Raw genomic sequence first — 27,696 nt, 5'->3', positions numbered from 1 at the left:
TTATTGTTGCTTGTGTTGTTGCAGTTATTGCACGGCTTTATTGCCTTTGTTGAGCTCTCCGCCAGGATTTTGACTTGCATCATGGGAGGTAAAAATAGTGTTATTCTCCCACTGTTGAGTTTCCCCCTTTTCTGACCCTCCAGAAGCTGAGGTCTCTTTCATGTGTGTGTGTGTGTGACACTATGATCTCAGGTGTGTCTGTGTGTGTGTGACACTATGACCTCAGGTGAGTGTGTGTGTGTGACACTATGACCTCAGGTGAGTGTGTGTGTGTGACACTATGACCTCAGGTGTGTGTGTGTGTGTGTGTGTGACACTATGATCTCAGGTGTGTCTGTGTGTGTGTGACACTATGACCTCAGGTGTGTGTGTGTGTGTGTGCCACTATGACCTCAGGTGAGTGTGTGTGTGTGTGTGACACTATGACCTCAGGTGTGTGTGTGTGTGTGTGTGACACTATGATCTCAGGTGTGTGTGTGTGTGTGTGACACTATGACCTCAGGTGTGTGTGTAACACTATGACCTCAGGTGTGTGTGTGACACTATGACCTCAGGTGTGTGTGTGTGTGTGTGTGTGTGTGTATGACACTATGACCTTAGGTGTGTGTGTGACACTATGACCTCAGGTGTGTGTGTGACACTATGACCTCAGGTGTGTGTGACACTATGACCTCAGGTGTGTGTGTGACACTATGACCTCAGGTGTGTGTGTGACACTATGACCTCAGGTGTGTGTGTGACACTATGACCTCAGGTGTGTGTGTGTGTGTGTGTGTGTGGCACTATGACCCCAGGTGTGTGTGTGACACTATGACCTCAGGTGTGTGTGTGACACTATGACCTCAGGTGTGTGTGTGTGTGTGTACTCACCTATTTGTACTCACCTATTTGTGCTTGCGGGGGTTGAGCTTTGGCTCTTTGGTCCCGCCTCTCAACTGTCAATCAACTGGTGTACAGATTCCTGAGCCTACTGGGCTCTATCATATCTACATTTAAAACTGTGTATGGAGTCAGCCTCCACCACATCACTGCCTAATGCATTCCATCCGTTAACTACTCTGACACTAAAAAAGTTCCTTCTAACGTCTCTGTGGCTCATGTGAGTACTCAGTTTCCACCTGTGTCCCCTTGTTCGCGTCCCACCAGTGTTGAATAGTTTATCTTTGTTTACCCGGTCGATTCCTCTGAGGATTTTGTAGGTTGTGATCATGTCTCCCCTTACTCTTCTGTCTTCCAGTGTCGTAAGGTGCATTTCCCGCAGCCTTTCCTCGTAACTCATGCCTCTTAATTCTGGGACTAGTCTAGTGGCATACCTTTGGACTTTTTCCAGCTTCGTCTTGTGCTTGACAAGGTACGGGCTCCATGCTGGGGCCGCATACTCCAGGATTGGTCTTACATATGTGGTGTACAAGATTCTGAATGATTCCTTACACAGGTTCCTGAACGCTGTTCTGATGTTAGCCAGCCTCGCATATGCCGCAGACGTTATTCTTTTTATGTGGGCTTCAGGAGACAGGTTTGGTGTGATATCAACTCCTAGATCTTTCTCTCTGTTCGTTTCATTAAGTACTTCATCTCCTATTCTGTATCCTGTGTTTGGCCTCCTATTTCCACCACCTAGTTTCATTACTTTGCATTTACTCGGGTTGAACTTCAACAGCCATTTGTTGGACCATTCACTCAGTCTGTCTAGGTCATCTTGTAGCCTCCTACTATCGTCCTCAGTTTCAATCCTCCTCATAATTTTTGCATCATCGGCAAACATTGAGAGAAACGATTCTATACCCTCTGGAAGATCATTTACATATATCAGAAACAGTATAGGTCCAAGGACTGACCCCTGCGGTACTCCACTCGTAACGTCTCGCCAATCTGAGACCTCACCCCTCACACTGACTCGTTGTCTCCTGTTACTTAGGTACTCCTGTATCCAACGGAGTACCTTCCCTTTCACTCCAGCCTGCATCTCCAGTTTTTTCACTAACCTCTTGTGTGGCACTGTGTCAAAGGCTTTCTGACAATCCAAAAATATGCAGTCTGCCCACCCTTCTCTTTCTTGCCTTATTTTTGTTGCCTGGTCGTAGAATTCAAGTAACCCTGTGAGGCAGGACCTGCCATCCCTGAATCCATGTTGATGCTGTGTTACAAAGTTCTTTCGCTCCAGATGTTCCACTAGCTTTCTTCGCACAATCTTCTCCATCAACTTGCATGGTATGCAGGTTAGGGACACTGGTCTGTAATTCAGTGCCTCCTGTCTATCCCCTTTCTTGTATATCGGGACTACGTTAGCTGCTTTCCAAATTTCTGGCAGTTCCCCTGTTGCCAGTGATTTGTTATACACCATGGAGAGCGGGAGGCACAGTTCTTCTGCTCCTTCCTTTAGTATCCAAGGGGAGATTCCATCTGGACCTATAGCCTTTGTCACATCCAATTCTAGTAAACACTTCCTTACTTCCCCGCTGGTAATCTCAAACTCTTCCAGTGGTTCCTGGTTAGCTATTCCCTCTCTTATCTCTGGGATTTCTCCTTGCTCCAAGGTGAAGACCTCCTGGAATTTCTTATTCAGTTCCTCACACACTTCCTTGTCGTTTGTAGTGAATCCTTCTGCCCCTAACCTTAATTTCATAACCTGTTCCTTTACTGTTGTTTTTCTCCTGATGTGGCTATGCAGCAATTTAGGCTGAGTCTTTGCCTTGCTTGCGATGTCATTTTCGTATTGTCTTTCTGCCTCTCTTCTCATCCTAACATATTCATTCCTGGCATTCTGGTATCTTTCTCTGCTCTCCAGTGTCCTGTTATTCCTATAGTTTCTCCATGCCCTTTTACTTTGCTGCTTAGCTAGCCTACATCTCTGATTAAACCATGGGTTTCTCATCTTCATTTCACTGTTTTCCTTTTGGACTGGGACAAACTTGTTTGCTGCATCCTTGCATTTTTGCGTGATGTATTCCATCATATCTTGGGCCGTCTTTTCCCTGAGCTCTGTTTCCCATGCTATATCTGCTAGGCATTTTCTTATCTCCTCATAGTTTCCCTTTCGGTATGCTAACCTTTTGGTTTCGGTATCCCTTCTCGAGTTCAATAACCCTTCTTCAATCAGGTACTCAAACACCAATACACTGTGGTCGCTCATCGCTGTGTGTGTGTGTGTGTGTGTGTGTGTGTGTGTGTGTGTGACACTATGACCTTAGGTGTGTGTGTGACACTATGACCTCAGGTGTGTGTGTGACACTATGACCTCAGGTGTGTGTGACACTATGACCTCAGGTGTGTGTGTGACACTATGACCTCAGGTGTGTGTGTGACACTATGACCTCAGGTGTGTGTGTGACACTATGACCTCAGGTGTGTGTGTGTGTGTGTGTGTGTGACACTATGACCTCAGGTGTGTGTGTGTGTGTGTGACACTATGACCTCAGGTGTGTGTGTGTGTGTGTGACACTATGACCTCAGGTGTGTGTGTGACACTATGACCTCAGGTGTGTGTGTGACACTATGACCTCAGGTGTGTGTGTGTGTGTGTGTGACACTATGACCTCAGGTGTGTGTGTGACACTATGACCTCAGGTGTGTGTGTGTGTGTGTGTGTGTGTGTGTGTGTGTGTGTGTGTGTGTGTGTGTGTGTGTGTGTGTGTGTGTGTGTGTGTGTGTGTGTGTGTGACACTATGACCTTAGGTGTGTGTGTGACACTATGACCTCAGGTGTGTGTGTGACACTATGACCTCAGGTGTGTGTGTGACACTATGACCTCAGGTGTGTGTGACACTATGACCTCAGGTGTGTGTGTGACACTATGACCTCAGGTGTGTGTGTGTATGGCACTATGACCTCAGGTGTGTGTGTGTGTGTGGCACTATGACCTCAGGTGTGTGTGTGACACTATGACCTCAGGTGTGTGTGTGTGACACTATGACCTCAGGTGTGTGTGTGTGATACCCCTGACCTCAGGTGTGTGTGACTTATATACATGATTAGATACAGAATTAAATTCACTCAATTACATGACTTCCTACATAACAGGACCACTCAGGCGAACCTCTTGTGATTCCTCAAGATCTGATTTTCGAATGTCGAGCAGAATTCTTCCCACACATGAGGTTAGGGTGCCTGGTCGACGACCGGGCCGCGGGGTCACTAATCCCCGAAATCATCTCAAGGTTAAATCAAAAGTTAAAGTCAAGGTTGAGGTCAAATTACCTCGAGGTTAATCACCTGAAGGTAAATCCCCTCAAGGTAAATCACCTCAAGGTAAATCCCCTCATGGTAAATCACCTCAAGGTAAATCACCTCAAGGTAAATCCCCGCAAGGTAAATCCCCTCAAATTAAATCCCCTCAAGGTAAATTCCCCTCAAGATAAATCCCCTCAAGGTAAATCCCCTCAAAGTAAATCATCTCAAGCTAAATCCCCCTCAAAGTAAATCACCTCAAGGTAAATCCCCTCAAGGTAAATTCCCTCAAAGTAAATCACCTCAAGGTAAATCCCCTCAAGGTAAATCCCCTCCAGGTAAATTCCCTCTAGGTAAATCACCTCAAGGTAAATCACCTCAAGGTAAATCACCTCAAGATAAATTACCTCAAGGTAAATCACCTCAAGGTAAATCACCTCAAGGTAAATCACCTCAAGGTAAATCCCCTCAAAGTAAATCACCTCAAGGTAAATCCCCTCCAGGTAAATCCCCTCCAGGTAAATCACCTCAAGGTAAATCCCCTCCAGGTAAATCCCCTCAAGGAAAATCCCCTCAAGGTAAATTTCCTCTAGGTAAATCACCTCAAGATAAATCACCTCAAGGTAAGTCACCTCAAGGTAAATCACCTCAAGGTAAATCACCTCAAGGTAAATCCGCTCAAGGTAAATCACCTCAAGTTAAATCCCCTCCAGGTAAATCCCCCTCAAGGTAAATCCCATCAAGTGAAATACCCTCAAGGTAAATCCCCTCAAGGTAAATCCCCTCAAGGTAAATCCCCTCAAGGTAAATCACCTCATGGTAAATCCCCTCAAGGTAAATCACCTCAAGGTAAATCACCTCATGGTAAATCCCCTCAAGGTAAATCCCCTCAAGGTAAATCCCCTCAAGGTAAATCCCCTCAAGGTAAATCCCCTCAAGGTACAGATTAACCCCCAACTGAGCAGTGGAGGTTGAAGCAGGCGAGAATCACAGGGGCTGGAGATGGGATAACTCCCCAACTGGGGCACTAGAGTGGGATCCTAGATCACCCTCGGTCCCTTAAACGATGATAGACAGTCTTTGTTGCCCAGGGAATTGAAGGCACTGAGGAGCGCCCCCTTGGTGCTGGACAGTGAAGGGTTGCTCCTTTACAATAACAAACGGTCAAGCAGGGGCTACTGGGTGCCACTGGGTGCCACTGGGTGCCACTGGGTGTCACTGGGTGCCACTGGGTGCCACTGGGTGTCACTGGGTGCCACTGGGTGCCACTGGGGGCCACTGGGTGCCACTGGGTGCCACTGGGTGCCACCGGGTGCCACTGGGTGCCACTGGGGGCCACTGGGTGCCACTGGGTGCCACTGGGTGCCACTGGGTGCTACTGGGTGCCACTGGGTGCCACTGGGTGCCACTGGGGGCCACTGGGTGCCACTGGGTGCCACTGTGGGCCACTGGGTGCCACTGGGGGCCACTGGGTGCCACTGGGTGCCACTGGGTGCCACTGGGTGCCACTGGGTGTTAAGAGTCGCTGTTCCCAACATCTCGTGGCATAAAAAGAGGGGAAAAAAAAGAGTTACGTTATGATAAACGAGTGTTTGTAGAGTTTTATCTTGTTTGAGTCGGCGAGTGGAGGGAGTCGGTCGGCCGAGCGGACAGCACGCTGGACTTGTGATCCTGTGGTCCCGGGTTCGATCCCAGGCGCCGGCGAGAAACAATGGGCAGAGTTTTTTTCACCTTATGCCCCTGTTACCTAGCAGTAAAATAGGTACCTGGGTGTTAGTCAGCTGTCACGGGCTGCTTCCTGGGGGTGGAGGCCTGGTCGAGGACCGGGCCGCGGGGACACTAAAAACCCCGAAATCATCTCAAGATAACCTCAAGATAACAGTTTACCATGCACGGGTCCGTGGAGTGTAAACCCGTTTGTTGACTTCCATTGTCTACAAATCACACAAATAGTAAATACACCCTCACGAACCCCCCCCCCCCCCCCACCGCCACACTAACCAGCTTAACGTACGCCACAAATTCGTTATAAATTATAACAAAGGGAACACCTGAAGCTCCACTCTCCTCAGCCTACACATCATCTTTAGCGAATCACCGCTCCCCTTAGACTCGCCCGATGGCAGGATGACTCTAGTATTAATATGCTCCAGGCTCTTGGCTCTGGTTAATGTATTTATAGTCTTCAGTGGACAATAACAGTTCTGGGACAATGTTATATTGCTGTGGGGATGGAGAGGGGTGGGGGCTGAATCCTCTCTAGGAGGTATGTAGCCTGTGCACCATCTATAGGATGGCATGGGCTCGCCATAGCCCGTGCTGGTTGGAACTTTTTGTTCCAGGTAGCGAATCTTAGTGCCTCGCAGATATCTAGTCGCCTGCTATCTGCGAGGCACTACACATTAAGAAGTCGACACCAGCAATCAACAGCCAATTAATGCACAACTATATTCTACCCACTTCAAGACTCCGCACCAATATAGAAGCATCAAGAAATATGGGCCAATAGGCCCTTTGCAGTTACTTCCATTCCTCCCTTTAACTTACAAAATATTATACCCATTGTTTCGTGTTCTGTCTTGTGTTGAAAGTTTGTTTTCACCTCATCCAAAACTGTTGTAACATATCACCTCACCCAAATGCAGGTATAAAATCGAATATGTTTAAGCTCTGTTCAGTTATAGTTGTGTGTGTGTAAACTAAAGTCTTTGAAAATGTAATAAGTTTTACGAAACGCGCTCAAGTGTCGCGTCAGACTAGAAATAAAAATGAATTTTGGAGAATTGATTTTTCAGTTACCATCAACAGTGAAAAAAATATAAGAAACATTGAGAAAATTCGTGTTAGAATTATTAATCTTACTTTTTCGGCCATATTTAATAATATATGTCTACAGGAAAGACTGCTACCAAAATATACTAATATATATATATATATATATATATATATATATATATATATATATATATATATATATATATATATATATATATATATGTCTATATTTCGACCCGTCAGGCCTTAATCAGAGCTAGCAGAGGTGAAGCAGAGAGAGAGAGAAGAGCACTGGTCGTGAGGTCACCTGACCCACAGTTAGCACGCCCTCAAGAGAAACGGGTTTCAACAGACCACAACAGTCAAGATGAACCATTCCTATCTCGTAGGGAAAGAAGGAAGAAAGTTAAAATATTTTAACATTAAAGTTGGAGTGGGTTAAGTTAGGTTAAGTTGGGCTTGTTTATAGAGTAGTGATGATGAGAAGGGCCCATTTCTCAAATGTTTGACCCTCCTCGATAAAACAAGCCAAGCTAGGAGAAAGCTTGTGAGTCGACTTTCAATACACAAATCTACAATCAGGGCGCTAGTCGACGCTTGCATCTGCCAAGCATAACTGCTGGAAGGTGATTCCGTGCGTTAGTCTCATACATAAAGAGGTATGCGTGTGCAGATTCCCGTGCGAGCGTGGACTTCGCTGTCAATACTCTGGAAGATCGTGGCGCTACTAATGCCTTCAAATGTGACGTCTTCAAACCTCTCATCTTTTGCTCCATTCGGTGGGATAATACATCTTCTTTCCTATACGGAACACAGGGAGCAACACTGCGTGACACTCTGCCTTATGGAGCACCTTGCACGTTGGTCAGCTATACGGAACACAGGGAGGCTTAGTTTACATTTAATAAACAGGCTATGAGCTCCGAAGCACTACGAAAATGATTCAAACACTAATAACTTTGGGTTGAAAAGTAGCAATGCTACAGGCCTATTTATTGCCTGCATCTACTTCCTCATCACAATCGACTTGAGAATGATCCAGGACGGACCGAAACGTCGTCGTCCCTTCACCTTCTAGTGTGGTCTGGTCAACTAGCAATACTAGTAAACAGTTAAATAAAACCACACAAAGTCGCTATGATTGAGGAAAGATGTATAGGCTTCGTAAATGTAAATGTAAATGCACGTAAAGCATGTAAATCTTCGATGAATCCTGGCCCAAGCCAGCAGTGGTTGGGGAGTTTATAAGAGGCCACCAACATTCCTTATGGTCTTCTCTGAGTACTCTTTATTTTCATCTCCGAGGCTATGGGTCCCTACACTTGCACCAGAGGTGGTAATTAAGATGAAATGGCCTCCGGGAGGCGACCTAGTGACGAGCTAGTGGTACCTATTAGCAATTTGCCACGCGACATGAAAAGGATAGTGTACCAGGGTGGTTAGACTGGTTCAACGACATCAAGGCCAATTGCTGCGTGGTCGTTAGCCGTTCAACGCCATTCATGAGCAGTACAGCGAGGTCGTTAGCCGTTCAACGCCATTCATGAGCGGTACAGCGAGGTCGTTAGCCGTTCAACGCCATTCATGAGCGGTACAGCGAGGTCGTTAGCCGTTCAACGCCATTCATGAGCGGTACAGCGAGGTCGTTAGCCGTTCAACGCCATTCATGAGCGGTACAGCGAGGTCGTTAGCGGTCGTTGTGCAGACGTCAAAGGCGTGTTGTTAAGGGCTACACGCCATGAGACAACAACAAAGCCCAAAAAGAGTTGGATTAATCGACAACAACAAGCGATCAGGACAAACACCATCACATAACACCGAAAACAAATGCTGCCCATTCATAGTGATGGGAGGGAGAGAGAGAGAGAGAGAGAGAGAGAGAGAGAGAGAGAGAGAGAGAGAGAGAGAGAGAGAGAGAGAGAGAGAGAGAGAGAGAGAGAGAGAGAGAGATTATAATAACCCTAGGCTAGGCTAGGAATTATAATAACCCTAGGCTAGGCTAGGAATTATAATAACCCTAGGCTAGGCTAGGAAATAACCCCTAGCAGTCTAGGAAATATTCCTAGCAGTCTAGGAAAAATCCTTATTAATCTCGGAAATTATCCTAGGAGAGAGAGAGAGAGAGAGAGAGAGAGAGAGAGAGAGAGAGAGAGAGAGAGAGAGAGAGAGAGAGAGAGAGAAGAGAGAGAGAGAGAGAGAGAGGAACGTAGAAAAACTAATTTACATAGGTCTGATTGCAGTGAAGATACTGTTCCTATTCACTGTCACACAGGGCAGAGGATCATGTATACGACAATAGGTGTATACAGTAGATTTGAACAATTATATCTTGTTCACGATAATACAGCCTACTTCCTCAGATATTATACGTGACATCATGCAAAACGTATATAAAATCAATTTCTATATATCAATCAATCAATATATATATCAATTTCATTTGAATAGTGCTTGGAAGAGCCATTATTGTTTTTAAGTATTTGCAACAAAAAGTAGTATTAAGTTGGATTATTCTCTCATAAATAAGAGGATAGTCTTAGTCCCTTTCTCATGTTAACAATTCTGCCAGTTCTAGAACAACCTACATGTTTGTACTACCTGTAGGCCTGTTAATTGTTTAGGAGAAAAATGAACACGATTTAAAGTATGATAATCAACTACAGATCGTACGAAAGCAATACGAGGGAGCAACGACGAGCATATATTATGTTAATGCCAAATCCTTTATCCTCAAGAGTTTTGAGAGGTGTAAGCCTCTCGAGAGGATTTTTGTGAAGGTTACTGATACGATTTGCATTATTGACTTCCACTTTAAGATATTTATAGAACTTCATGAATATTATAGTTATAAGGATGAAGAAAACGAGGAGCCTTAGATTTAACAACAAATAATTAGACTGAGTTCCTCTATTTTTTTACAGATTAGTAAATTTTGCAGTGTATCTTACTTTGTACCATAATGTTAGCAACGAGACACATTACAGTTTTAGAGATACATAACTACAGGAAGAAACATTCAGCCAATCAGACAGTAGAGAGACAATACAGTCAGGGAATACAGAGCAGGGGAGTGTGTGTGTGTTTGTTTGGAGGGAGAGAGAGAGAAAGTGGAGTCAAAAAACAAATGGATTGATTTACACCATTTGCAGTAAAACTCCTGCCTTGCCCTGTATCTTGGATCACCTTGCTTGGGCAGTCCAAGAGTGCTTAGAGAGCTGGGAAGAGGTGTAGGGTAAGGCCGAACCACAGCACCCACGCTGTCTCTCAGTCCCGGAGACATTATCTCTATAAGCACCAACTAATGAATTAATTTTCCTGTGAACTGCGGAGGCGGAGTCTCTGGTCCCAGTTGTTAAGATCTAATTGTCACGGAGTCCCGCACGGAGCCAAGAGAAAGTTGACTCCAAGACGCACATACACACTGTAACATACACGCACATACATGGGCAGGGCGAGACAGCTAGGTGCGTCTCCTTGCACCCGTTGCCTCTGTTCACCTAGCAGTAATTAGGAACTTGGTTGTTAGTCGACCGTTGTGGGTCACTTTCTGAGGAATGGTCAAATACCGTTCATATTCGAGAAAACTTCGAATTTCCCACAAAACATGGAACCTTAATAGGTGAGTACACGCACACGTTAACGCACATATACCGACATACACATACGCATCTGAAGTACCACTAGAGCTAAAAGCCCTAAGTGAATGGATACTCCCATAGGAAACCTCCAATAAAGTGACTGTCACACCAGACGAACGAAGCGACTACAGGTTCTAGTTCCTGTAGTGGGCTTCCAACTACATATCGATTCGTTGTCGACATCAAATCGATATGTTGTGTAGTCAATATATCGCCTTGGATACTAAAGGAGGTGGCGGAAGCACTGTCTAGTCCCCTTCCAATAGTAATTTAATTCCTCTCTGGAAGCGAGAGAACATTCAAGTCTGCTGAAAAAAAATATGTGAAATGGTGCCAATCTAAAGGAAAGTGAAAAGCAGAAACATTTACAACTTCAGACTGGTATTCTTAACAAGTATCCAATACAAGTCACTGATCCGAAGCAGGGGCTAGATTCACGAAGCAGTTACGCAAACACTTACGAACCTGTACATCTTTTCTCAATCTTTGGCGGCTTTGTTTACAATTATTAAACGGTTAATGAGCTCCGAAGCACCAGGAGGCTGTTTATAACAATAACAACAGTTGATTGGCAAGTTTTCATGCTTGTAAACTGATTAATAAATGTAACCAAAGCCGTCAAAGATTCAGGAAAGATGTACACGTTCGTAAGTACTTGCGTAACTGCTTCGTGAATCTGGCCCCAGGATAGAAGAACACTCTAAACAGCTAATTTTGTCCCCAGACACCCAGCATCGATTTAGAATAGGGGGAAAACCCCTACTTGACAAACTTGCTGGAATGCTATGATAAGAGGACACAAATCAAACGAGAGAGAGAGAGAAGGATGAAGAGACTGCATATTCCTTGGGGACACCCCCCCCCTCCCTACCCCCCACCCCCCATCCTCCCCTCCATCCTCTCAACACAAGTCCCAGGAACCATCATCCTCTCACTCTCTCATTTTCCTCATTGGCTCCTACGAGCCTATTAACTAGTTACATGTGTTTAATACCAGGGTTAATAAAGGTCAACGGCCCTGAAGAGCTTCCTGCTATTAATCGCTATTCATTTGCGACGTAGCATGCACCTGCTAGTTCTCATGGTTAGGGAGCATCCGCGCCGCGACACACACACACACCAGCCTCGACCGGTGATTTTGTGGCGTGATAAGCAAAATCCTTCGTCAGGGGTAGATGCTGTCGGAGCGTCCACAGGGGTCCACGACCTGTCCACCACGCCCTGGGACTGCTATGCCGGCCCGGTTGTCTTCCTGGGGTGTAATGATCCGGGTGTAATGATATCGATGTAATTATCCAAATGTAGTTAAATAAGTGCGTCGGTTGTGTGGTGTCTTCTCTTGACTGTTGACTATAAAGGGTTTGAAGCTTTACATCGGTTTGGTATCCACAACAGAGCTGTGCTTGCGGAGGGGGGGGGGGGTTGAGCTTTGGCTCTTTGGTCCCGCCTCTCAACTGGTAATTAACCGGTGTGTAGATTCCTGAGCCTATTAGGCTGTGTGTGTGTGTGTGTGTGTGTGTGTGTGTATGTGTGTGTGGTGTGTGTGATGTGTGTGTGTGGTGTGTGTGTGATGTGTGTGTGTGTGTGTGTGTGTGTGTGTGTGTGGTGTGTGTGTGGTGTGTGTGTGATGTGTGTGTGTGTGTGGTGTGTGTGTGATGTGTGTGTGTGTGTGTGTGTGTGTGTGTGTGTGTGTGTGTGTGTGTGTGTGTGTGTGTGTGTGTGTGTGTGTGTGTGTGTGTGTGTGTGTATGTGTGTGTGTGTGTGCTTGTGTGTGTCCAAAATTTGTCAGTGCAGGCTACTGAACATATGGCCTTGTGTGACTAACCATCCTGCGAGATGGGGACTTGTATTACCACTGCTGCCTTACTCACTCTTGTGTTGATGATATCCTCACAATGCTCCCAGAGTCTGCCAGTGCAGACTACTGATCACATGTCTCTGTATGACTAACCATCCTGTGTGATGGGGATTTCTTAGCATCACCAAGTTATCTTTTTTTTCACATACTGTACTCCACTTCATATAGTCAAAGGCAGCTGCACAAATGCAGATGTACCTAATGTATTAATAAAAAAAAGGTGAATTTTATGAAATTATATGAGAGAGAGAGAGAGAGAGAGAGAGAGAGAGAGAGAGAGAGAGAGAGAGAGAGAGAGAGAGAGAGAGAGAGAGAGAGAGAGAGAGAGAGATTATTAAAGTGGTACCTAATATTCACCGTATAAGTACCTCTAACTGAAAAATAATCCCTCGTTGTCAAGAAAATAACCCTAGAACAACAAATAATCAGTTAGGCTAATTATAATAACCCTAGGCTAGGCTAGGAAATAACCCTAGCGGTCTAGGAAATATTCCTAGCAGTCTAGGAAAAAACCTTATTAATCTCGGGAATTACCCTAGCAGTCTGAGCCATACCCATCGTAATTTGGAAAACATACTTCGAAATATAAGAAATACGCCCCCATAATCTCGGAAACGCCCACCGTAATCTAGGAAATCATTTGGAAAATCCGATTTTTTGCATATATTTAACACACGAACGCGGGAAATTGGCGCCACATATATATGCGTTGACGGTTCGTGTGACGAGGCACCAACGAATGTTTATTTTTACACGTCACAAGATTACCCTTCTCGCCCTCGGCTTGATCACAAGTTATCGTGTATATTAGTTCAATTGCCTGAAGTTATCTTGGGATCCACACCAATATGACTCTCCAGATGTCGCGTGATCCACAGAGAAAGCTTCGATGAAAAAATATATGTGGGATTTTCCCCACATTTTGTCATTAGACTGGAGACTAGATTCCATAGGTTGATGTGGAGAGTCTGTCAGGCAGCAGTGAAGTGGAGAGTCTGTCAGGCAGCAGTGATGTGGGGAGTCCGTCAGGCAGCAGTGATGTGGAGAGTCTGTCAGGCAGCAGTGATGTGGAGAGTCCGTCATACAGCAGTGATGTGGAGAGTCTGTCAGGCAGCAGTGATGTGGAGAGTCCGTCATACAGCAGTGATGTGGAGAGTCTGTCAGGCAGCAGTGATGTGGAGAGTCCGTCATACAGCAGTGATGTGGAGAGTCTGTCAGGCAGCAGTGATGTGGAGAGTCCGTCATACAGCAGTGATGTGGAGAGTCTGTCAGGCAGCAGTGATGTGGGAGAGTCCGTCATACAGCAGTGATGTGGAGAGTCTGTCAGGCAGCAGTGATGTGAAGAGTCCGTCAGGCAGCAGTGATGTGGAGAGTCTGTCAGGCAGCAGTGATGTGGGAGAGTCCGTCATGCAGCAGTGATGTGGAGAGTCTGTCAGGCAGCAGTGATGTGGGAGAGTCCGTCATGCAGCAGTGATGTGAAGAGTCTGTCAGGCAGCAGTGATGTGAAGAGTCCGTCAGGCAGCAGTGATGTGAAGAGTCCGTCAGGCAGCAGTGATGTGGAGAGTCTGTCAGGCAGCAGTGATGTGAAGAGTCCGTCAGGTAGCAGTGATGTGGAGAGTCTGTCAGGCAGCAGTGATGTGGGAGAGTCCGTCATGCAGCAGTGATGTGGAGAGTCCGTCATGCAGCAGTGATGTGGAGAGTCCGTCAGGCAGCAGTGATGTGAAGAGTCCGTCAGGCAGCAGTGATGTGGAGAGTCCGTCAGGCAGCAGTCATGTCTGTCATTCACCCGTTCACTAGTTCAGTAACACTGCTGAAGCTCAGATATCTAAACATGTTCTAACAGCTTCAATTTCATAACCAATTTAATCTCGCTGTTGAAGTGCAGGAAAACACAGGAGCAAACATTATTTCCCCTTCAAGATCTGCTTGCTGCTGTACAGGACAAACTACAACAAGGACACTGGAGTGTGTACTTGTGGAGTACAAGTACACACGGCGTGTACACACTGTGAATCACCGAGACGGTCGTGTAGTGGGGAAGGGGGTGTGGGGGGGAGTCTTCTTTCACACTGGCAGTTTTCCAGGCCAGGCCCAAGTCTTATCTAGGTGACAGTTGCATGTTTCTAAGATTCACCCTTGTGGGTGTTCAGGAACCTTGGTGGTAGAACTAGTCTTCAGCTTTCGTGGTACTTCGTGGTACTTCGTGGTACTTCGTGGTACTTCGCGGTACTTCGTGGTACTTCGCGGTACTTCGTGGTACTTCGCGGTACTTCGTGGTACTTCGTAGTACTTCGTAGTACTTCGTGGTACTTCGTGGTACTTCGTGGTACTTCGCGGTACTTCGTGGTACTTCGCGGTACTTCGTGGTACTTCGTGGTACTTCGTAGTACTTCGTAGTACTTCGTGGTACTTCGTGGTACTTCGCGGTACTTCGTGGTACTTCGCGGTACTTCGTGGTACTTCGCGGTACTTCGTGGTACTTCGTAGTACTTCGTGGTACTTCGTGGTACTTCGTGGTACTTCGCGGTACTTCGCGGTACTTCGTGGAACTTCGCGGTACTTCGCGGTACTTCGTGGTACTTCGTGGTACTTCGCGGTACTTCGTGGAACTTCGCGGTACTTCGCGGTACTTCGTGGTACTTCGCGGTACTTCGCGGTACTTCGTGGTACTTCGTAGTACTTCGTAGTACTTCGCGGTACTTCGTGGTACTTCCCTGATCTTCATAATCCTCCAGGGCTTATAATGCTCCTCAATTGAAGAAACACAGATAAAGCAAATATCCAAAATGCTTAATCATTTTTCGTGTGACAGTGAATACCAGCATTATCCTCACTTTAATAAGACTAAACTGAAATCCTCAGATTAGGCAAAATTGTAATTAATTTTGTCAATAAAGATGTTAATAATAATAATAATCATTTTCCGAACAATGAGAGCTCCTGTGAATTCAGATAATGGGGGATCAGATGCCATGATAAGAGTGCAGAGCAATATGATAAAGCAATAGAAACGCCTAATAACAATCAAAATTATCTTGTTAGCAATTGCCGAATCACGGAATGTGGCAGTTTGGAATCCGGACCAATGCAGCTTTTTAATTCTGTTCGGTGGCAATGTACTCACCTTGCACTAACGACTTACGAACTGCACTTTGTTGTTCAAAATTTCCTCTCCCCTTGTTGGGAGACGGGGGACGGGAAGGTTTTGTGACGAGTGAAATAGTGAGGGCTTGGAGGAATGGGGTTTTGAAAGCACAAAAACTTTCCCTCAAAAAGAGGGGAAAGGTTTAAGGGTGTAGATAGTAGATAGGGGTGTAGGTATACCAGGAGTATACCAGGAGTTCGTTCGATACTCCCAACGAACTCGTTGGTAGGTGTACGCGAAGTCCGCCTGACATCATTCCTTCCCCTCGTCCCAAATCCTTATCCTGACCCCTTCTAAGTGCTATATAGTCGTAATGGCTTGGCACTTTCCCCCCCTGATAATTCGCTTCCCTTACCCTCGGTTAACAACGCTTGTCTCTTGGTTCAAGAACTTCGATTTGGAAAGCGTTAACAAGCGAGTATATAGTTATGTTAGTAAGTTTAACTAGCGAAAAACTGTACGCAGTGTAGTAACATCAACGGTTCAATCCCATATGATATCACCAGCTACTGTACACCCTTGTGATATCACCAGCTGTTGTACACCCATGCGATGACATCCAAACCAGTATCCAACATGATAACGCCAACGGAAGCATCCAATAGGATAACACCAACGGTTGTACACCACGTGATATCACCAATAGCAGCACCCCAATGTATGTGCCCCCACAATGCTGCATTCATAGGTGTTTATAGCGACGTCCATCCTCACTTTTATGAGGTGTGAGTTCATTCGCAATTTATGAGGCGTACCTGTTTAATGCTGTCAGTAGTTAAGTTTCAACAAGCAGCAGGTGATGACTTAGTGCTTGTAATGATTACTTAAGTTTCCTGTGGAAGATATAAATTTGACTCCCAAAGGTGAGCGCTGTGCAAGTCGTTGTTAGATAGCCCAAGCACCAGTTGTTAGATAGGCCAAGCACCCGTTGTTAGATAGCCCAAGCACCCGTTGTTAGATAGCCCAAGCACCCGTTGTTAGATAGCCCAAGCACCCGTTGTTAGATAGCCCAAGCACCCGTTGTTAGATAGGCCAAGCACCCGTTGTTAGATGACCCAAGCACCCGTTGTTAGATAGCCCAAGCACCCGTTGTTAGATAGCCCAAGCACCCGTTGTTAGATGACCCAAGCACCCGTTGTTAGATAGCCCAAGCACCCGTTGTTAGATAGCCCAAGCACCCGTTGTTAGATAGCCCAAGCACCCGTTGTTAGATAGCCCAAGCACCCGTTGTTAGATAGCCCAAGCACCCGTTGTTAGATAGCCCAAGCACCCGTTGTTAGATAGCCCAAGCACCCGTTGTTAGATAGCCCAAGCACCCGTTGTTAGATAGCCCAAGCACCCGTTGTTAGATGACCCAAGCACCCGTTGTTAGATAGCCCAAGCACCCGTTGTTAGATGGCCCAAGCACCCGTTGTTAGATAGCCCAAGCACCCGTTGTTAGATAGCCCAAGCACCCGTTGTTAGATAGCCCAAGCACCCGTTGTTAGATAGCCCAAGCACCCGTTGTTAGATAACCCAAGCACCCGTTGTTAGATAGCCCAAGCACCCGTTGTTAGATAGCCCAAGCACCCGTTGTTAGATAGCCCAAGCACCCGTTGTTAGATAACCCAAACACTTGTTGATAGATTGTGGTGCACAACCTCATACAAAATAAATTGTCCAGTTGTGTTTACACTGACGAGACAACAATGTTAGAGACTGAACTAATCATTCCATAATTTGTTAATGAATTTCGCCTGAGTCTTCAAGACACTGGCTTACTATATATATATATATATATATATATATATATATATATATATATATATATATATATATGCGAACAAGCCAGAATGGTCCCCTGGACAATATATATATATATATATATATATATATATATATATATATATATATATATATATATATATATATATATATATATATTCTTCTGTCCTGCATACAGTAGACAGTGTTAGATAGCTGCTCAACTACATACTACGAGTGAGCACTGAAACTCGTCCTCTCCCCCCAGCCCCCCAAGCCCCACCAAGGGGGGAGGTCCCCTCCCCCCCCAGCCCCACCAGGGGAAGGAGGTAAATAAAAAAAAAAGTAGTCATGAGCTCCAAGCACTACGAAGTATGTCCGGCTGCATCCCTGACAGCACCACACCCGTCGTTCCGACAGCGTAGCGACGCCCCACACCTACCCCCTCCACACACACCCTCCCCCCCCCCCCCTACACACACAGGAAGCACTGCAGAAGAACTCGACGCTGCAGGTGTGGACTGACCGTTTACCAGAATCCACTTTTTCTTGAATTTTTTTTTGTTCTCCTAGTATCAGCTTCTCAACGACTTGCTGCCTCTTAATTGCCACGGGTGGATTGCCTATTTACTTACCCACACACACACACACACACACACACACACACACACACACACACACACACACACACACACACACACACACACACACACACACACACACATATACACATATCCCTGTTGTTCGTATTCTGTGTGTTTACAGTACATCAATCTGGTTTCTAATGAGTGAAATTACATTTTGGCTACAATGGTACGTGATATTTTGGATTTAATTGTTGTTTAACTAAATCCTAACAGAATCTGTCTATCATCTTACCTCCCCACCAGGAGGTCAGCATCTTACCCCTCCCTATCTACCCATCAGATTAGCATGTTGCACCTCATCATCTCGAATCTAACAAACAATTACTTCCTAAGTTCCTACCTACAACTTAGTGAACACAAACATAAAGTTTGAACACTGCCTGACATGTAACAACCTAAGAACTTGGCTGCTAAATGTTTCTATAAATTTGAACAGCGGTGCAACTTATCTTACTCCAATCAAATCACTTAGTGAATTGCCTTATAATCTCCATCAATAACGTCTAGGCTGATTCCAATCTTCCAGAATAAGTCATGACATAATTACCCACCTTTGTTTAATATGAATTCCCCTGCCTTAATGGCGCAGGAAACGGATACGTCGAATCAATTCACACATCTTTAAACAAGCATTATTTACCAGGGGACCACCCTGGTACTTGTCAATCTTGTTTCCACGCCAGGTACCTGCCGTGGTACCTTCCTATATCAGTCCAGTTTATAACCGGCTCACCAGGTACCTTCCAATCTACGTTCTGTTACCAGCCAGCGTCCACTCGGATGGCTTTGGTACCTGTAACAGGTCAGAAAGTACCAGGCTGATTTACCTCGACTTCTTAAAACACACACTGAGGAGAAACTTGACTACGTCTCATGGTACGTGTTTTAGTGTGGTATTGGCCCTTATTCCAGGCCCACATACATTATTGATTATTGTTATAGCAGTAGGCATCCATCAGTCTCAGGAGACTATAGAGTTGCGCTCTGTTTGTCGGTCTGGAGTGGCCTCACCAGGGCGCAAAGCATAATATAGAATTGTTATACAATATTATATATTGTATTATATATTGTATTATATATTGTATTATATATTGTATTATATATTGTATTATATATTGTATTATATATTGTATTATATATTGTATTATATATTGTATTATATATTGAATGTTACTGATAGACGTTATACATTCCAAGCCACATTCGAATCCACATTCCAGATCATAGTCCAGGCCATATTCTATGTCTAGGTGATAAAAAGTAATTTTAATCATCTAAAATTAAAGATCAAGATTAGTTTATGTGTGTGTGTATTCACCTAGTTGTATTCACCTAGATGTGCTTGCGCGGGTTGAGCTCTGCTCTTTCGGCCCGCCTCTCAACTGTCAATCAACTGTTACTAACTACTATTTTTTTCCCCACACCACACACACCCCAGGAAGCAGCCCGTGACAGCTGACTAACTCCCAGGCACCTATTTACTGCTAGGTAACAGGGGAATTAGGGTGAAAGAAACTCTGCCCATTGTTTCTCGCCGGCGCCCGGAATCGAACCCGGGAACCACAGGATCACGCGCCCAGCGTGCTGTCCGCTCAGCCATCGGCCCCTATGTGTGTGTGTATGTGTGTACTCACCTATTTGTGCTTGCGGGGGTTGAGCTTTGGCTCTTTGGTAACGCCTCTCAACCGTCAATCAACTGGTGTACAGATTCCTGAGCCTACTGGGCTCAGTATCTACATTTCAAACATACATCATATCACTACATCATATCTACATTTGAAACTGTGTGTGTGTGTGTGTGTGTGTGTGTGTGTGTGTGTGTGTGTGTGTGTGTGTGTGTGTGTGTGTGTGTGTGTGTGTGTGTGTGTGTGTGTGTTTACTAGTTGTGTTTACTAGTTGTGTTTTTACGGGGGTTGAGCTTTGCTCTTTCGGCCCGCCTCTCAACTGTCAATCAACTGTTTACTATTTTTTTTTCCACACCACACACACCCCCCAGGAAGCAGTCCGTGACAGCTGACTAACTCCCAGGTACCTATTTACTGCTAGGTAACAGGGGCACTTAGGGTGAAAGAAACTTTGCCCATTTGTTTCTGCCTCGTGCGGGAATCGAACCCGCGCCACAGAATTACGAGTCCTGCGCGCTATCCACCAGGCTACGAGGCCCCTGTGTGTGTGTGTGTGTGTGTGTGTACTCACCTATTTGTACTCACCTATTTGTGCTTGCGGGGGTTGAGCTTTGGCTCTTTGGTCCCGCCTCTCAACTGAGGCGTGTGTGTGTGTGTGTGTTTGCAGGCCGAGCCGTGTTTGTCAACAGCCGTGTATCATCTAGTGGCTGGAGCCTGCGGGTTGTTTGTCTTGCTTAGCCTCCAGGGCGAGCTATCGTGCATATCAACACCCACGTCAACACAGGGGGGGCTAACACGTCGACACAACCACTCTCACACCAACATAAGTGACCCTACGTCAACTTAACTACCCTTTCCCCCCCCTCCCACGTCAATGTAACTAACTCCCCCCTCCCACGTCAATGTAACTAACTCCCCCCCTCCCACGTCAACTCAACTACTCACCCACGATAACACAACCCCCTTTTCCTCCTTTGCAACTTACTCCTGTACAACTAATAGACTATTATTTTCGTTGCAATAAAAAACACACACACACACACACACACACACACACACACACACACACACACACACACACACACACACACACACACACACACACACACACACACAAACTGAGGACGATAGTAGATTGAAACTGAGGACGATAGTAGGAGGCTACAAGATGACCTAGACAGACTGAGTGAATGGTCCAACAAATGGCTGTTGAAGTTCAACCCGAGTAAATGCAAAGTAATGAAACTAGGCAGTGAAAATCGGAGGCCAAACACAGGATACAGAATAGGAGATGAAGTACTTAATGAAACGAACAGAGAGAAAGATCTAGGAGTTGATATCACACCAAACCTGTCTCCTGAAGCCCACATAAAAAGAATAACGTCTGCGGCATATGCGAGGCTGGCTAACATCAGAACAGCGTTCAGGAACCTGTGTAAGGAATCATTCAGAATCTTGTACACCACATATGTAAGACCAATCCTGGAGTATGCGGCCCCAGCATGGAGCCCGTACCTTGTCAAGCACAAGACGAAGCTGGAAAAAGTACAAAGGTATGCCACTAGACTAGTCCCAGAACTAAGAGGCATGAGTTACGAGGAAAGGCTGCGGGAAATGCACCTTACGACACTGGAAGACAGAAGAGTAAGGGGAGACATGATCACAACCTACCAAATCCTCAGAGGAATCGACCGGGTAAACAAGGATAAACTATTCAACACTGGTGGGACGCGAACAAGGGGACACAGGTGGAAACTGAGTACCCACATGAGCCACAGAGACGTTAGAAGGAACTTTTTCAGTGTCAGAGTAGTTAACGGATGGAATACATTAGGCAGTGATGTGGTGGAGGCTGACTCCATACACAGTTTTAAATGTAGATATGATAGAGCCCAGTAGGCTCAGGAATCTGTACACCAGTTGATTGACAGTTGAGAGGCGGGACCAAAGAGCCAAAGCTCAACCCCCGCAAGCACAAATAGGTGAGTACACACACACAAAATATTTGAAAGTATATTAAACTAAACTATTTTGACTTATCGCATAATTTTTAATTTATGTTTATTTTCGAACGCACGATGGAAGAGAGAAAATGTTGATAAGGATGAAGAGAAACCCCAAGATAAGAGGAGAGACTGTACTTGATTATTTGGTCTGTAAGAGTAAGGAACAGCCCGTAAGAAGTGGAGTTACATAGGACTAATAAGAGCGGTGAAAATGGAGAGATGAGAGACATGAGGTCAGTGAGGAAGAGGTGAGGGACATGAGGTCAGTGAGGAAGAGGTGTGAGAGACACCAGTTTAATGTGATGAAGGTGAGAAACATGACCGATTAATCATTAAAAATTCACACATATATATATATATATATATATATATATATATATATATATATATATATATATATATATATATATATATATATATATATATATATGTATGTATATATATATATATATATATATATATATATATATATATATATATATATATATATATATATATATGAAGAACCCATTCAAGTTAACAAGAGTTACAGCAATGTTGAAATTTCTTGAACTCCTACAACCCCGTACTCAATAATACAATAATGTAAAATACAACACCTGTTCCTTTATCTCGGAGCTTCAAACAATAACCACTACAATAGTAGCGCATCTTGGATTACTGAGCATTGCATTCAACTCGACAGGATTGTTGCCTAGTTGCAGACACAATCACCTCAAATACTTCACGAATATCCCTCTGAATGGCTCACAATCACCCCCCAGAACTGGTACAGGATGTACCTGTTTCGTTTAAGCTCTAAATACGTATTTGCAAACTTTTACTGTACAGAACTGTGACTTTGCAAAATTATTTGTACATTGTTTTGAGTCTGGAGAGACAAAGAGCAGTGTATTATAGGTTAAGTGTTTTGCTGATGATGAAATAAAATTCCCTCGACACCTGATAATTATTAGTTTCATTATCCAGGATGTGTGTGTAAAATTTCCAACTGGAAAATTATACAAATTATACAAGAAAGTGTAACAATTCTCAGGAAGTATAATTGTAGGCGTCAAGTCTGGGAGAACTGAGAGAGAAGGCCATGTAGTCTTATATATGTGAGTCTTATTTTCCAGTAACTCAATTACACTACAGTGAGGGGAAGTGTTCTGTAATTTCTTTGTCAGTAACCTCTTATTCTCTCGAGTGCCGGAATTAAGGCGTTTCACCATCGGATTTAGTTGAAAACATTTTCTTGCAAGTTACTACAGAGGTCTCACATCCTAGCCCTGAGAAAACACAATGACTATAGAGATGAAGATACGAGACAAAAATGTGGTAGTGAAGGCTACTCAGGCACGACTCACCATCCTGCGAGATGGGGATTTTCACTATTACACAGCTATAGTCTAGTCTAAGGCAGCTGTATATATGTCCAGGTACCTTAGTATCACACACCTGGCTCTTGACACACACTGTGTAACCCTTCATATAGTCTAGGGCAGCTGTATAAATGTCCAGGTACCTTAGTATCACACACCTGGCTCTTGACACACACAGTGTAACCCTTCATATAGTCTAGGGCAGCTGTATAAATGTCCAGGTACCTTAGTATCACACACCTGGCTCTTGACACACACTGTGTAACCCTTCATATAGTCTAGGGCAGCTGTATAAATGTCCAGGTACCTTAGTATCACACACCTGGCTCTTGACACACACTGTGTAACCCTTCATATAAGCTAGGGCAGCTGTATAAATGTCCAGGTACCTTAGTATCACACACCTGGCTCTTGACACACACAGTGTAACCCTTCATATAGTCTAGGGCAGCTGTATAAATGTCCAGGTACCTTAGTATCACACACCTGGCTCTTGACACACACTGTGTAACCCTTCATATAAGCTAGGGCAGCTGTATAAATGTCCAGGTACCTTAGTATCACACACCTGGCTCTTGACACACACTGTGTAACCCTTCATATAGTCTAGGGCAGCTGTATAAATGTCCAGGTACCTTAGTATCACACAGCTGGCTCTTGACACACACTGTGTAACCCTTCATATAGTCTAGGGCAGCTGTATAAATGTCCAGGTACCTTAGTATCACACACCTGGCTCTTGACACACACTGTGTAACCCTTCATATAAGCTAGGGCAGCTGTATAAATGTCCAGGTACCTTAGTATCACACACCTGGCTCTTGACACACACTGTGTAACCCTTCATATAGTCTAGGGCAGCTGAATAAATGTCCAGGTACCTTAGTATCACACAGCTGGCTCTTGACACAAACTGTGTAACCCTTCATATAGTCTAGGGCAGCTGTATAAATGTCCAGGTACCTTAGTATCACACACCTGGCTCTTGACACACACTGTGTAACCCTTCATATAGTCTAGGGTAGCTGTATAAATGTCCAGGTACCTTAGTATCACACACCTGGCTCTTGACACACACTGTGTAACCCTTCATATAAGCTAGGGCAGCTGTATAAATGTCCAGGTACCTTAGTATCACACACCTGGCTCTTGACACACACTGTGTAACCCCTCATATAGTCTAGGGCAGCTGTATAAATATCAAGGTACCTTAGTATCACACACCTGGCTCTTGACACACACTGTGTAACCCTTCATATAGTCTAGGGCAGCTGTATAAATGTCCAGGTACCTTAGTATCACACACCTGGCTCTTGACACACACTGTGTAACCCTTCATATAGTCTAGGGCAGCTGTATAAATGTCCAGGTACCTTAGTATCACACAGCTGGCTCTTGACACACACTATGTAACCCTTCATATAGTCTAGGGCAGCTGTATAAATGTCCAGGTACCTTAGTATCACACAGCTGGCTCTTGGCACACACAGTGTAACCCTTCATATAGTCTCGGGCAGCTGTATATATGTCCAGGTACCTTAGTATCACACACCTGGCTCTTGACACACACTGTGTAACCCTTCATATAATCTAGGGCAGCTGCATAAATGTCCAGGTATCTTAGTATCACACAGCTGGCTCTTGACACACACTGTGTAACCCTTCATATAGTCTAGGGCAGCTGCATAAATGTCCAGGTACCTTAGTATCACACACCTGGCTCTTGACACACACTGTGTAACCCTTCATATAGTCTAGGGCAGCTGTATAAATGTCCAGGTACCTTAGTATCACACAGCTGGCTCTTGACGCACACAGTGTAACCCTTCATATAGTCTAGGGCAGCTGTATAAATGTCCAGGTACCTTAGTATCACACACCTGGCTCTTGACACACACTGTGTAACCCTTCATATAGTCTAGGGCAGCTGTATAAATGTCCAGGTACCTTAGTATCACACACCTGGCTCTTGACACACACTGTGTAACCCTTCATATAGTCTAGGGCAGCTGTATAAATGTCCAGGTACCTTAGTATCACACACCTGGCTCTTGACACACACTGTGTAACCCTTCATATAGTCTAGGGCAGCTGTATAAATGTCCAGGTACCTTAGTATCACACACCTGGCTCTTGACACACACTGTGTAACCCTTCATATAGTCTAGGGCAGCTGTATAAATGTCCAGGTACCTTAGTATCACACACCTGGCTCTTGACACACACTGTGTAACCCTTCATATAGTCTAGGGCAGCTGTATAAATGTCCAGGTACCTTAGTATCACACACCTGGCTCTTGACACACACTGTGTAACCCTTCATATAGTCTAGGGCAGCTGTATAAATGTCCAGGTACCTTAGTATCACACACCTGGCTCTTGACACACACTGTGTAACCCCTCATATAGTCTAGGGCAGCGGTATAAATGTCCAGGTACCTTAGTATCACACACCTGGCTCTTGACACACACTGTGTAACCCTTCATATAGTCTAGGGCAGCTGTATAAATGTCCAGGTACCTTAGTATCACACACCTGGCTCTTGACACACACTGTGTAACCCTTCATATAGTCTAGGGCAGCTGTATAAATGTCCAGGTACCTTAGTATCACACACCTGGCTCTTGACACACACTGTGTAACCCTTCATATAGTCTAGGGCAGCTGTATAAATGTCCAGGTACCTTAGTATCACACACCTGGCTCTTGACACACACTGTGTAACCCTTCATATACTCTAGGGCAGCTGTATAAATGTCCAGGTACCTTAGTATCACACACCTGGCTCTTGACACACACTGTGTAACCCTTCATATAGTCTAGGGCAGCTGCATAAATGTCCAGGTACCTTAGTATCACACACCTGGCTCTTGACACACACTGTGTAACCCTTCATATAGTCTAGGGCAGCTGTATAAATGTCCAGATACCTAAATATATCCTCTCCTATGAGCAAAGATATTACTTCCCATTGTTGAAGGTCATATGCAATCATTTCGAAAATCTATATTAAAAAAAAATAGGATACGGTATGTCAAATCTGAGGAAAACAAGAATATTGGATTACAGAACACTAATACAAAAAAAATACATTTTCTGAGGCGGGAGAAAGGCATGTGTTGTTTACAATTGTCTGCCAAGTTGTGGCAGTCAACGAGCTTGCATGATGTCACTGTTGACACAGTTTGTCAACAAGTCCTGCAAGTGCATAGAGCAACAAAGCTTCAGACTGGGAGATACTGGAATGTTAGGCTCTGGTAACTGGGACACTTGTGTGTGTCGGGTGTTGTGTGTGTGTGTGTGTGTGTGTGTGTGTGTGTGTGTGTGTGTGTGTGTGTGTGTGTGTGTGTATGTGTGTGTGTGTGTGTGTGTGTGTGTGTGTGTGTGTGTGTGGTTGTTGTATGGTTAATGTGGTGGTTATATGTCGTATGCGTGCACTGCATATTTATACCACACATAATATGTGCTTGTCCCATGTCCTATGGGTAATTACCTAAGTGTAGTTACAGGGATGAGAGCTCCGCTCGTGGTGTCCCGTCTTCCCAGCACTCTTTGTCGCATAACGCTTTGAAGCTACTGACGGTTTTGGCTTCCACCACTTTCTTGGTGGTGGAGGACATTAATCCTCTACAGAACCTGTGTACCCTAGTTAGACCGCTGCAGTCTCGTGACCCTAATGAGGTGGAATGGCCACTCACTCTGCAATGAGGAACCTCCTTTTGATTATCAGTTGCTTGAGAAACATTAGAATATGAGAAACTGCAGAAGGCCTGTTTGCCCATGCGTGGTAGTTCGTATTTTGAGACACAGTATAGCGATTAGTCAGCAGATCTCTCTCTCTCACTTAGAAGCAACATCAATGTACCCCCATCAGAAGATGATCTAAATCTTCCCCCACCACGACCACCCGATCGCCGACGAAGATCGCCGGTGTTCCCCAGCCCGAACACCGACCAGACTCTGGCCGTGGCCGTCTCCATCGTCTAATTAACAAAGGAAGATCCTTGATTTAGAGAAGACTGACGCTCTCCGCCCTCTCCAGAAACATTAGATCACTCGCCGTTCTCCTCACACACTCAACACACCAATCGCTGCTTCAAGAGTTGCCTCTGGCCGTGCGTCTCCGCTCATTAGCACGTGCGAACGCTTAAAGACGTAATGTCTCAGTGAACGCCGCATCAAGCAGGTCTAAGACAGGTTGGAAAGGGACGTCAAGCCTTCGAGGAAGCTGACTCAAGAACCAGAGGTTTGGCAACGTGGGGTTCATTTAAGGAACTGCCGTTAGCCGTCAAGCTACAATGGGATCAATAGTTTGGGGGTTTGTTGGGGGTGGGGGGAGGGGGGGGGGAGGGCAGTTAATCTGCTTGTTGACTGCCGACAGCCAGTTGGTGCCGCCAAGCCTTGCCACAATACTCGTTATCTAGGTGAGGCCTTAATGCTTGCACGTTGCTTGTGTGTGTGTGTGTGTGTGTGTGTGTGTGTGTGTGTGTGTGTGTGTGTGTGTGTGTGTGTGTGTGTGTGTGTGTGCGTGCGTGTGTGCGTGCGTGTGTGTGTGTGTGTGTGTGTGTGTGTGTGTGTGTGTGTGTGTGTGTGTGTGTGTGTGTGTGTGTGTGTGTGTGTGTGTGTGTGTGTGTGTGTGTGTGTGTGTGTGTGTGTGTGTTTACGTGTTCCACTGCTATTTGCTGTTTGTGGGTGAGTGTGTTTGTTTGTATGTGTGTGTATACTCA

The 27,696-nt window shown here is 45.1% G+C and overlaps 2 protein-coding genes across 2 annotated transcripts; one reads left to right on the top strand and one right to left on the bottom strand.

The window, feature by feature from the left end:
- The first annotated feature begins 216 nt into the window (after positions 1–216).
- LOC138371840 (uncharacterized) lies at positions 217–13,748 on the top strand. The gene is made up of 3 exons (XM_069336866.1): positions 217–226; positions 7,616–7,806; positions 13,392–13,748. Exons 1-3 carry the CDS (start codon positions 217–219, stop codon positions 13,746–13,748), a joined length of 558 nt encoding a protein of 185 aa, XP_069192967.1.
- An 857-nt stretch (positions 13,749–14,605) lies between these two features.
- On the bottom strand, positions 14,606–15,163 carry LOC138371839 (chondroitin proteoglycan 1-like). Its single transcript, XM_069336865.1, has one exon. It carries the CDS (start codon positions 15,161–15,163, stop codon positions 14,606–14,608), a length of 558 nt encoding a protein of 185 aa, XP_069192966.1.
- Positions 15,164–27,696: the final 12,533 nt, after the last annotated feature.

This window comes from Procambarus clarkii, chromosome 37 (genome assembly GCF_040958095.1).
Source record: "Procambarus clarkii isolate CNS0578487 chromosome 37, FALCON_Pclarkii_2.0, whole genome shotgun sequence".
Taxonomy (NCBI): domain Eukaryota; kingdom Metazoa; phylum Arthropoda; class Malacostraca; order Decapoda; family Cambaridae; genus Procambarus; species Procambarus clarkii.
The sequence above is the reverse complement of the archived record's forward strand: the minus strand, read 5'-3'. Positions and strand labels throughout refer to the sequence as shown.